Source organism: Schistocerca cancellata, chromosome 1 (genome assembly GCF_023864275.1).
Source record: "Schistocerca cancellata isolate TAMUIC-IGC-003103 chromosome 1, iqSchCanc2.1, whole genome shotgun sequence".
Classification (NCBI taxonomy): Eukaryota; Metazoa; Arthropoda; class Insecta; order Orthoptera; family Acrididae; genus Schistocerca; species Schistocerca cancellata.
Genome location: NC_064626.1, coordinates 156,920,111 through 156,932,957, shown reverse-complemented (window position 1 = coordinate 156,932,957; position 12,847 = coordinate 156,920,111). Strand labels below are relative to the sequence as shown.

The window sequence follows — 12,847 nt, the reverse complement described above, 5'->3', positions numbered from 1 at the left end:
TTTGAGAGTACTCCAAAAGCATAAACTATGATCTTTTCAGCATAGTCCTGGATTTGTTCTAGAACTCCTGCTATCCTAAATCCTCTAGCATCTATGTGAAGTTCTCTCTCTCAGCATTCTCATCACATAATGCTAGAACCGGTGAAGATGTTAGCATCTCCTTGAGGGCAAGGAAAGATCTTCCTTGTGCCTTCGTGTCTCCCTGCAGTAGAAGTTGCAAGGGACGTGCCTTGACACAGAAGTCTTTTATGAATCACCAATAGGTTGAGCACATTCCAAAAAACTTCTCACATCAAGAATGAAACTGTTCCTATTTTCCCTGCATCACCATTTATTACATGCCCCAAGATTTTTATTTCTTGGGATTTGAAGACGCACTTTTTCAGATTCAGGAGACCTTCAGTCTGGACACACTACAATATGGTTGTGAGTCAGATTAAAGTGTCAAAGCAGATTGTCCATCCCACATTCGAAAATGGCTGGAGTGCTATATAATCCAAACGGCATATCTTTAAACTCATGGAGGCCATCAGTACTTCAGAAGGCAATCTTTCCCCAGTCAGCTAGTCAACCTAAATTTGACAGCAGCCTGTCTGCACATCCATAATCGAGAAGTACTTTTGCTCCTTTCAAGCATTCCAGGATGTCATTAATGCATGGTAATGATTAGACATCTTTCTTCATGATTTTGTTCAGTCATCACTAGTCAGTACAGAAATGCCATGCGATGTCCTTCTTCGCAAGAACCACTGAAGAGGACCAACGTCTCTCTCAAGATTCAATGATATCATTTAGCAGTACCTTCTCAATTTCCTCTGCAATTATCTGTCATTAAACTGGTGACTATATGAGTGCTGGATAATTGGTGGATGATGACAATGTTGATATGGCATTTTATCATTGGCTGCTTTATCTGTCTTCTCTTCACTCTGGATTTGAAAGCATCCAAAAATTGACACAGAGTGGCTATTACTCACAGATGTTGTACCTCATCCAGGCCAGAAGCTATTGGCATTTCAATATCAGGTTCATCCCCTGCCTTATAAATAGTGGTAGTGGAGCCTGATTCTTTGTTGATGACAGTAAGTCACTCTTCCTCAACTGGTTTAGGTGTCTAATCTTCAGAGATTAGTTGGGGCTGCTCATGACAATTGGTGATCCAATGTTCTCCTTAATCACCCACAATGATTATTAATATTGCTGGCATGTATATTTCTTTTGTGAGCCTGAATAGCTTGTTCCAACTAACACTAGCTCTACAGTTTAATTTGCTTCTGGCAATTGGAACTTGTCTCATTGATGATAGTGGAGTAATTGTGTCTTCAATATTAAAGGACCATCCAAACCAGTCATTGTTATGGACGCTGTTGAAATTACGTTCAGCAATCTGGAGCTCTGATCTTCCACAATTAATGTTTGCTTGTGATGGCTGCAAGCCATGTTCCTGTTGGCCAGACATATTTCCCACTTGTGACATTCCACACAATCACTTTAATATAACAGAACACACTACTCTTCAGATGGTGACCACAGGCATTTGTCATTACTGAAATAGAGGCTTCTGAGTCAATTTGTACCTGGGTTGGTTGGCCATTAGTGATAAGATCAATGAGATTTCCTGCCATTTTGGTAACTGTTGTTCATGGGAGATTTTCAGGCATGGTAGCCTCACCTCCACAGGTGGTCACCTTGCTTAGTTCACCTGAATTCGGCGGCTATGCAAGCAGCTGGTACCACTGTATGGTGATGGGAAACTGCTACAGTATTTTGGGGAGTGCTCTCCTACAGGATATGGCAATGATCTGTCACCGACAAGTGGATTATTATCACCTGCATTTGAGTTGCATGAATAGGATTGATGTCTTGCGGCATAATAGTCAGTGAATGGTCATCTTCTTTCTCTGCAGTAGCGCATAATATGTACAGGGCATTCACAGTGAAAACAGTGTTGTGTTTCCTCTATCCTCCAAAGGTCTATTCTTCTGTGGGCCATTGTATGTGGTGGAGGAGTTGGTTGTATGTATGTTGGTAACATGCTAGGTTGTTGATTGAAGACTGCAGTATAAGACTGAAATGGCTGATTTCATTATTCATGCCACATTCTACTGGTGGTGGGGACTGGTGCCACGGACTGGTACACCTCTCCTTCAACATTCTGTTACCTCTTGATGTATCAGGTCAAAATTTGAGGCTGCTACCACTTGTGGTCTAGAGATAGCGTCTGACTACTAATCAAAATGTCCTGGGCCATCTGTTCAAACTCCGACACTGTTTAAATTTTGAATAAAAAACATCAGCAATGGTGAATGAAGACTTCCAACACAAGAAGTCACCCTTCTTCTGCCAATAGTGTTGTCAAAGAGGACAGAGGAGCAGACAGAGGTGCAGGGCACTCTCTTGCCACTGGGTTGGAAAACTTCCCCTAAAATATGGAAGAATCAGCAATGATCAACAGAATGAGGACTCAGAAGGCAATGGAAACCACTGCATTAAAGACACAATGTGTATTTACAGGACATGTGGCCTGTAATTGAAAAAAAATGTATCATAATGATCTCACCAGTGGAAAAAGATTCCAGATCAGTCCCCCATTCATACCTCTTCGATGGGACTGGAAAAAGGGAGGTGACCATGAGAGCAGCCAACAACAGGATAACATACTATGCTTCAGAACATGGGATGTCAGAAGTCTGAATGTAGTAGGAAACATAGAAAATCAGGAAATGGCAATGCAAAAGCTCAAGCTAGATGTAATGGGGGTCACTGAAGTAAAATGGGAAGGAGATAAGGATTTTTGGTCAGATGAATATAGGGTAATGTCAATACCAGCAGAAAATGCTTTAATAGGGGTATGATTCATTATGTATGTGGAGGTAGGGAAAAGTGTGAACTACTGTGTACAATTAAGTTATAGGGTTGTTCTCATCATATTTGACAGAAAAACAGTCTTGGCAATGACAGTTCAGATATACATGGCAATGTCACAAGCAGCATATGGAGAGGTGGAGAAAATATATGAGAATACTAAATGCATAATTCAGTGTCTAAAGGGAGACAAAAATCTAATAGCCTAGGGGGTTGGAATGAGGTTGTAGGGGAAGGAATAGAAGAAAGGGTTATAAGAGAATATGGGCTTGACAGTAGGAATGACAGAGGAAAAAGAGTAATTGAGTTCTGAAATAAATTTCAGACAGTAATAATGTACATTCTGTTGAAGAATTACCAGTTGAGGAGGTATTCTTGGAAAAGACCAGGAGCCATGTCAAGGCTCCAGTTGGATTACATCACGGTCAGACAGGGGTTCCAAAATCAGATACAGTATTGGATAGCATACCCAGGTATAGATACAGACCTACATCAGAACTCAGCAAAGGTGAAAAGTAGACTGTAATTTAAGAGAATCATCCAAAAGAATCAATGTGAAGGAAGCAGGATACAGAAGTACTGAAGAATGATAAGACACATTTGAAGTTCACTAAGGATGTGGATTCTGCAATAAGAAACACCAGAGTAGGCAGCTCAGTTGAAGAGGACTGAACATCTCATTAAAATGGCAATACCAGATGAGAGACAGACAAACATAGATACAAGGAAGGTAACTGCAAAGAAACCTTGGGTAACAGTTGAAATAGTTCAATTGATTGACAAAAGAAGGAAGTACAAAAATTTTCTGGAGAAGACAGGAACAAAAATCCCTTAAGAATGAAATAAATAGCAAATGCAGGGCAACCAAGGTCAATGGCTGCAGGAAACGTGTGAAGTTATCAAAAAAGTAATGATCCTTAGAGAATTGATTCAGTGTACAGAAAGTCAATACAACATTTGGTGAAATTAAAAGCAAGGGTGGTAACATTAAGATTTCAAGGTTAATTCCACTGTTAAATGCAGAAGAGAGAGCAGGAAGGTGGAAAGAGTGCATTGAAGCCCTCTATAAGAGGGAGGAATTGTCTGAAGACGTGTCAGAAGAAGAAATTGGAGTCGATAGGGATGACAAAGGGGATCCAGTATTAAGAGTCAGAATTTAAAAAAAGTTTGAGGACTCATCAAATAAGGCAGAAGGGACAAGTAACATTCCATGAGAATTTCTAAAAGTATTGGGTGAAGTGGCAACCAAACGACTATTCAAGTTGGTGTGTAGAATCTGTGACACTGATGATGTACTATCATACTTGCGTAAAAATATCATCCACACAATTCTAAAGATAGTAAGTGTGAAACTATCTCACAGTCAACTTAACAGCTCACACATTCAAGCTGCTGACAGAATAATATACAGAAGAATGGAAAAGAAAATTGAGGATCACTTACATGGCGACCAGTTCGGCTTTAGGAAAGATAAAGGCCTGGAGAGAAGTTCTCTTGTTGCACTTAATAATGGAAACAAGGTTGAAGGAAAATCAAGAGATGCTCATAGCATTTTTAATCTAGAAAAAACATTCAACAATCTAAAATGGTGCAAGATGTTAGAAATTCTGAGAAAAATAGGATTAAGCTGTAGAGTCAGATGGGTAATATACAATCTGTACAAGAACCAAGAGGGAACAATAAGACTGTAAGACAAAGAATGAAGTGCTTAGATTAAAAAGCATGTAAGACAGGGATGCAGACGTTCATCCTTTCTATTCAATCTATACATTGGAGAAACAATGACAGAAATGAAAGAAAGATTCAAGAGAAGGATTAAAAATTCAGAATGAAAGGATATCAATGATAAGATGCATTAATGACATTGCAATCATCTGTGAATGTGAAGAAGAATTACAGGATTTGTTGGTGGGATCTTTTATCTTTTCTCTTACTATGTGGTGTATGACAGAAGTGATCTCATGGTGATCTTCCACAACCACCGGAGGGACCATATTTGGCATTCAGTCTTACCTCTTTCGTCCATCTCTCTCTCTCTCTCTCTCTCTCTCTCTCTCTCTCTCTCTCTCTCTCTCTCTTCCCCTGTTGCATTTCCTCAGTTCATGGCACCATTTGATGAAACCCTCTATCATCATGACATCACTTACCAGAAGGGCTTGGTACATGTCCTCTGCAATTCCTTTCATCAGGTTTTAGATTTTGCCTGCCTCTGTCATGTTAGGATTCACAATCATTCTGTATGTACAAAATTGTCAGTTTTCCATGATTTAGGCTTGTTTTTCAATTGTTTTTCAACCAAACAGACTTACTGCTGGTTGTCACAACATATTTTCTTCAGTTTGCTTGGAATTTCTACCTGCTATTGGGCTTCTCTTGTTGTTCTTGAACCACTGCTGGCTGTGTCATCCAAGTAAAAGTACATAGTTGCCATACACATCCTGACATTCCACCTGCTATATTTGGTGACTCGGGGAACCCCTTTCAGCCATTTTGTCTGATCATGACTGGCATCTACAGAAAATGCAGATGGAAAGTGATGTGCAACTGACTTGCTGCTGTTTTGGAATCCATCTGTTTCCTAAATATACAGATATTAGGAACAATATACTGCTTGTATTCAGGTTCCTTCTCATGTAGTTAATGGCTTTTACATTGCATAATTGTAGACAGGGTGATGTAGATGTTTTAAAGTACCCAAAATCCTTACCATACAATGTCACACCTAAACCACAATCAAGCCCAAATCCCAAGACAGGGTCATCAGTGAATTTCAACATTTATCACTGAAAGCATGTTTATTACTGACACCAATGCACAGTCAGAACAGAACTAACATCCCACAGATTTGTTTAAACAAACACTGTATATTCCACAAGACTGTTATTTATACAGATACTGAATGTCCTAGCTATACAAACATATAGTATTTCTCTAACCTTCCAGATATGACAAAATTGAAATTACAAGTAACTGATATGTGAGTGAAGGTTTCAAACTACATTCCAATGTCTCACAATGACACCATGAATGCCTATATCTTCAACCTCTGTCAACTACAAAAGTTGCATAATCTGTCATTCTCCCTGCAAGTTTTGTAGTTTTCCAGGTCTCTTCCTTTCTGATTAGCTCATACAGAAGATACTAGTGTCATTGAAAATTCAATATTCTGAGCTACAATTCTAGGGTTTATTGTGATAGTGGGTATTACAAGATAGAAACAACAAACAAAAATGAGTACAGGCACACACATAACAGTAGTTGACTGATGCACATATACACGTATAACACAACAGAGAACTGCAATAGTTACTTTTGCCATAAGACAAATTACTGGCTTGGAGAACATAGAAATCGCCAAGTTACTTCGTTCACCAAGTCCTGTGGTATAAAATGCAGGGTAACTTCTCATTTAGGCTAAATATATCTATTGCACAAATGAAAGTAACTTGTCTTCAAGCTACCATGCTTTTCCAATTGAGGCATAAACACTCACACATGTAAACATATATCTGGTATTGGACACCAAGGAGGTTGAATGCCCCACCAGAGAGATGGACATAGATGACTGTTAGAGTGAACCCTGGCTGTACAGTGCTGTGTTTGCATGGTGAGAGTGCCACTGTCTCACACCATGTGAAGTTCACATGTGTACATTGAAATGTAACTACCAAGTCATGAGCTACATTATGAAATACCAGATCCATATCAGAGTAGGCAATAGACTTTCCAGTTGCACTGTATGAGGCCTACGACTATATGAATACTCAATACACCAGTATGTTTACCTGCATCTTGTGTTCATGCCCTCATTCTCATTCATATTAAAAGTTTTCTAATATCATTTAAAGTAATTTAATGACTTGTAGACAGTGAAGTCGACCACCTCAATCCATAGACTAAATCATAGAAATGTAAAAATCAAAACTTTGAGAGTAAACATGTTTTAGTGCTATCTATTTATTCATTTTAATGTCAATCCAGTTACTTAATATAATCTTCTAGTTAAAATTTTCATTATAGAACTTTATAGAAAATAATGTAAAACAAGATAGGTGCTCATCAATATGTAAACAGATCAAGTATTTATGACTTCATAAGCAAAAATGTAGAGAATGATAGAAATATTACCAAAACATTACTAGAAGGAAAAATGATTTGCACTTAAATGTACCAGTAATTAATCTAATTTTGGCATAGAAAAGCTAATTTTGGCATAGGTACAAAATTCTTTTACTAACTGCTCATAAAAACAAAATATCTGACTCACAGCAAAAGTGTTTCTGAATGTAGATTTCAGTTGTTTTGCCGTAAGAACTGCTATACCATAGAGGTAACTCTTGAGCTGATATAAGTAGCCCATTGCAGACATGTAAATGGCCAGCTTCTAGCCAGGTAGTCATATAAATATATATTTTTTAAATGATTAATGGAAAATCTCATATTACGATGTGAAACAAATACTAACAAAGAGATAGAAGGGCTGGCTAGTACTTGCCTCAGCTCAGTACAGCCGATAGATTCACAAAACAGAACTGGAAATTTACATTCCTAGCTTCCAGAACTTTGTTCCTTCATCAGGGAGGAGAGAGGGGAAAAAAGGGAAGAAGGGAAAGTGGATTCAGTCACTCACAACCCAGGTTCTGAAGCAACAGGGAAAGGTAAACAGGGAGGGTAGCAAGGATAGAGGCATGGTTGTCAGCTGCTACCCTCCCTGTTTACATTTCCCTGTTGCTTCTAACCTGGGTTATGAGTGACTGAATCCACTTTCCCTTCTTCCCTTTTTTCCCCTCTCTCCTCCCTGATGAAGGAACAAAGTTCTGGAAGCTAGGAATGTAAATTTCCTGTTCTGTTTTGTGAATCTATCAGCTGTACTGAGCTGAGGTAAGTACTGGCCAGCCCCTCTATCTCTTTGTTAGTATATATATTTTAATGATCTCTGCAAACTTTTTTTCAATTGACATATTCCATATAACTATATTTATTGTAAACATGAGCTTTGGAACATGGAATTAATTAAATAACTTACTTGTCTTCAAGCTATCATACTTTTCCCATTGAGGCATAAACTCTCGCATATTTTAATGATCTCTGCAAACTTTTTTCAATTGACATGTTCCAAATACCTATATTTATTGTAAACATGAGCCTTGAAACATGGAATTAACTAAATAACTTACTTTTCTTCAAGGTACCATACTTTTCCCATTGAGGCATAAACTCTCGCACACGTAAACATATATCTGGTATTGGACACCGAGGAGGTTGAATGCCCCACCAGAGAGATGGACTTAGGTGACCGTTAGAGGGAACCCTGGCTGCACAGTGCTGTGCTTGCATGGTGAGAGTGCCACTGTCTCACACCATGTGAATACAGCGGCCAATGGTGTTCCACGCGGCTGGTGTATAGGCAGCCGCCCAGCGCACAGCTCATCGGTTCAGTGTTTGTGCTTGACATGTCAAATCTGTCTTCACTGCACTAGGACGGCTTGATAATTACCTTGCTTGTCATCTACTTGCTCTCTTCGGTCATGTCTTGGATTTGTCTCTCTGCAGCTTTTGATCTTGCCATTACTGTTGTGGCAAACGCCTAGCTTAGTGCCTCACTGTTGTCTAGGTTATTTGTCCTTGTCCTGGTCTCTTGTTTCTCCACAGTCTGTGTTGCATTTCACTCTTCTGCAGGTGGCTCTCCCGCCTGGTGGCATCCTCCATTTCTCCATTTCTTCCAGAGCTCCGAAGTTTGCACCCATATCTGGCTACCCACAGATATAGCAAAACAGACACCCAAATGCAACCGCTCACAACCATATGGTTGAATGTGTATGGTTGTGCATGTGTGATAGAGTTTGTATTTTAGCTGGGAAAAAAAGCTAGGGAAATTATCTGTAGTGCTGCACATATGTACAGCCCTGCAGAAGTCAGCCACAGGTGAGTGGCTGCCTGTCTTCATTTTTGATTATTCTATTTTATTTTATTTTTTTGTGAGAGTAGCTACTTTTATCACATATTATATGGTCTGCAAGTGCATCCTAGAGTAAAGTAAAACATACCTGGTACCAGAAAGGACTGGTGGCTTTATTCTCAGCAGCTTTCTCTCGGGTCCAATGCTCATTTTCCTCCAGGACAGAGTGGATCTCTTTACAAAGGTGTTGACGGTTTTGGCACACATTCTGCACAGTGTTGATCCAGTGCCAATAAATCATCTGCCATGTGAGACTGCCCTCCAGAAGGCCTGCGGCAAAAGCCTGAATCCAGTCAGGTGAACCACTGTGGGTCTGAATCTCCAGTTTGGCCCACCTGTAATGGTAATCACAAAAGATGATCTAATGTGGTAAAAGAAATTGATGAATCATATAAACTACTTTTACTCAGCTTAGCATGCATCTTTTCAATTTCCCATGAGGGCTACATGCTAAGTTAAATCCTGGAAAAATGCTGATGCTTCACAGAATTAGAAAATTGGGGCTTAGAAAATGGAGGCAAAACACAGGAAAAACTACAGAGGATCAACACTTGAAGCAGAGTGCAGTAATAATTTAAATCTACATCCATACTCTGCAAACCACTGAGCTGCATGGCAGAGGGTACTTCCCATGGTACCACACTGGGGCTGTAGTATATTGGCAGATTCCTCACTTAATACTGGTTCTTGAAACTTCATAAGTCGGCTTTTTCAGGATAGTTGGTATGTATCTTTAAGTGCCCACGCATTTAAGTTTTTAGTAGTAGTAGTAGTAGTAGTAGTAGTAGTAGAGGAGTTTTTTGGGCGCACGACTAAGTTTTTAAGCAGTTCAGAGACACACTCCCATGGGCCAAAGAAACCACTGACCATTCATGGTGTCCTTCTTTGTATATGTTCAATGTCCCTCATTAGTACTATCTGTTTTCAGTTCCATACACTTGAGCAATATTCTATGTTGAGCAAATGTTTTGGGCAATCTCCTTTGTCAACTGATTGCATTTTGCCAAGAGCCTACTGATGAACCAAAGTCTGACATCTGCTTTACATACAACTGAACCTTCAAGATCACTCCCACTTCATATTAACACAAAATTTTATACCCAAACATATGTATAAGTTGACCGATTTCAGTTATGAGTCACTTGTTTTACAGTCATAGGAACTATTTTTTTGAGAAGCATGTCATTTTATTATCTGAACATTTGAAGCAAGTTTCCAATCTTTGCACCACTTTGGAATCTTATCAAGAGTTGACTGAATATGTGTGCAACAAAGGGCAGTAGTTCTTCAACTGTAGTTAACTACTTCATCTGTGAAAGCCTAAGGTTATTATTGACATTGTCTACCAGGTCACTGACATACACATGAACAGTGCGGGTTGCAACATACTTTCCTGGAGCTCACTTAAAGTCACTTCCACAGCTGTCTGATTTTCCCAACAACAAACATGCTGCACCCTCCCTACCAAGAAATCCTCAGTCTATTCACAATTTTTTTTATACCCTATATGATCATACTTATGCCAACAAGTGAAGATGTGGTATTAATACAAGTGCTTTTTAGGAAATCAAGAAATACTGCATAAACCTGACTGTCTTGATCCATGGCTTTGGTGTGTAATGTGAGAAAAGCACAAGTTCGATTTTACATGATGGATGTTTCCAGAATACATCCCGTTTGGCATTGGGAGGGTCATTACATTCAAGCCACATTATTATATTTGAGGTCAGAATACATTCCAAGATTCTACAACAGATAGACATCAATAATATCAGGAGATGGTTTTGTGGATTGTTTCTGCTACCCTTCATGCTGATGGATGTGACTTGTGATTTTTTCAGCTACTGGGTACTATTTTTTGTTTGTGGGATCTACAGCATATTACAGTCAAAAGATGGGCTAACTCACACACAAATATTGAGAAGGATCTGTTAGGGATTCCACCAAGCCTTGGGGCTTTGTTGAATTTTAATGATTTTCGTTGCTTTCAATGTTTCTGACATTAATATCTATATCACTCATCTTTGTAGTGGTGCAAGAATTCAGCTGGAGCTGTTCTCCTGGATCTCCCTTTGTAAAGAAACATTTGAAAATGGTATCCATCATTTCTGTTTTTGCTTTACTACCCACAATTCCACTTCCTGTGTCATTTGTGGGTGTCTTTGGTGCTAGAGACAGCCTTTTGATATGTCCAGAATATCTTTTTATTTTGTGAGAGGTCTTTTGATACAATTCTGCTGCATTGGTAGGCAATGAAGGCTTAACACATTGTGCTCCTGTGCAGCACTTACTGTTTCTTTAGTTGTTTCTTTATAGTGACATATGTCACATGGGTCTCTTCCAACATGATTTGTTCTCCAAGACATATACTTATCAAGTGAGAGGTCAATCTGCTTCTAAATTCCAGCCACAGTTCTTCTACCTGTTCATACTCACAGTTAAAGGTTTTGAGTTCTTGAATAAAAACTTTTCAGTTTTATAGTTACCTCTAAGTTGTTTGCATTTTAAGGTTTCAACAAAGTTCTCTGTTGTCATTGTCAGCAGTAAACTAACATACTAATAGTCCTTGTGGTATTTTTGCATGCAGTTGGGTGTACTATATCATGGAGGTACCACAAATTGCAGAACATTACTGTATATTATGTCAATGTCTTAAGGAGGAACATTAGTAGCAATACTGATTCCATTAGATGGTAGAAAACATAACTTATTTCTCTATCGCCTTTTAGCATCGAGTACCTGTTTCCATGCACCACTAAGGGTGTAAGCAATATCCAAATTAAATTAGTTGTTGTACATTTTGATCTCAATGGCTTTTTTGTTTCAGAGTCCCAACAGGCAGATGCAACAGATAAAATTTCTGTTTCATCAAATGTAATCATATGTTTGTTAGGCTGTGTTTGGCAATAGCAGATTTGTCTAAATAACAATATTGCATGAGGTGCTGGTATTCTGTGAAGTATTCTGAAACTGTACATATGTAATTGTCACCGCATTCACAATGAATTTTATAAAGTAATGAAACACTAACACCAGAAGCATTTTTATTTTCTTGGGTGGTTGGAAAATGAATTGAATACCTTGTTTTCCTAGGACTCTACCTATTTTATTTGCTGTATTCCAAAGGATGGAAAGAATACCATAGCGTGATTATCTTGAGATGATTATTTCCATGTTTTCATTCCTTAGAGCTGGCTAATGGAGTATATTGTGCACTGCATACATTCTTCCCGAACACCCTTTTCGGGTATCTGATCTCAGAATCCTAGTGGTCCTTGTCAGAAACAGTTTGAGCTCATTCTATCAGCATATTTGTCAGCTTACACACAAATAGATTGGTATGTGTTGGCTTTTGGTGAACAGAGTCCTGAACTATCCATCTGATTTCCATTCACATCTAAAATTGTTACTTTCCTTTCTCAGTGAAATTGATATTAATGTGCATACTAGTCATATGTACAATCAATTATCAAATTGATGAACCATATTTCTAGGAAACCACCTGTGCTTGGAACCACATGCTTGGTGGAATTAACTTATGGACACTACCCTCCACAACACATTATTACCTTATTGGGAATAAAAGGTGTTTATGACATTCTGTACAGTACTACCAACATTTTGAATAATTTCCAGAAAGGGAACCAAAAGCAAAATCTTGAATAACATGATAACAACTGATAAAGTAAATACACGTAAAATTATTGGTGTGAAAAGAGACAGAAAGTATAAGCAATTTTGTGTTGTACCTGCAAGTGTGTGTCATATTACCTCAGAACCAACTTTAAATATATGAAAATTCAGGTTTAACAGCCAAAAATCTTTCAACCTGAAGGACTTAATCAGCTTTCTTTTAAGTGCTTGCAACTGATCTTCGAGTATGAGACATAGCAAGTTGGAAACTACTTTGTCTGTTACATTTTCTACTGCTATGAATAATTATTTTTTTCACTCTTTCGCTCTACACTAATATGGCTGCACACATAATATGTAAGGGAAAGAAGGTTCTGCAGCGAGGATGGG

At 38.6% G+C, this 12,847-nt stretch overlaps 1 protein-coding gene across 2 annotated transcripts in view; it reads right to left on the bottom strand.

Moving 5' to 3' along the window:
* The window catches only part of LOC126167576 (putative phospholipase B-like lamina ancestor), a 141,701-nt gene that overhangs the window by 19,383 nt on the left and 109,471 nt on the right, over positions 1–12,847 (bottom strand). For both annotated transcript variants that reach the window (XM_049920487.1, XM_049920488.1), the window contains one exon: positions 8,913–9,159. In XM_049920487.1, coding sequence (XP_049776444.1) covers positions 8,913–9,159 — 247 coding nt within the window. The remainder of the gene's footprint in view (positions 1–8,912; positions 9,160–12,847) is intronic.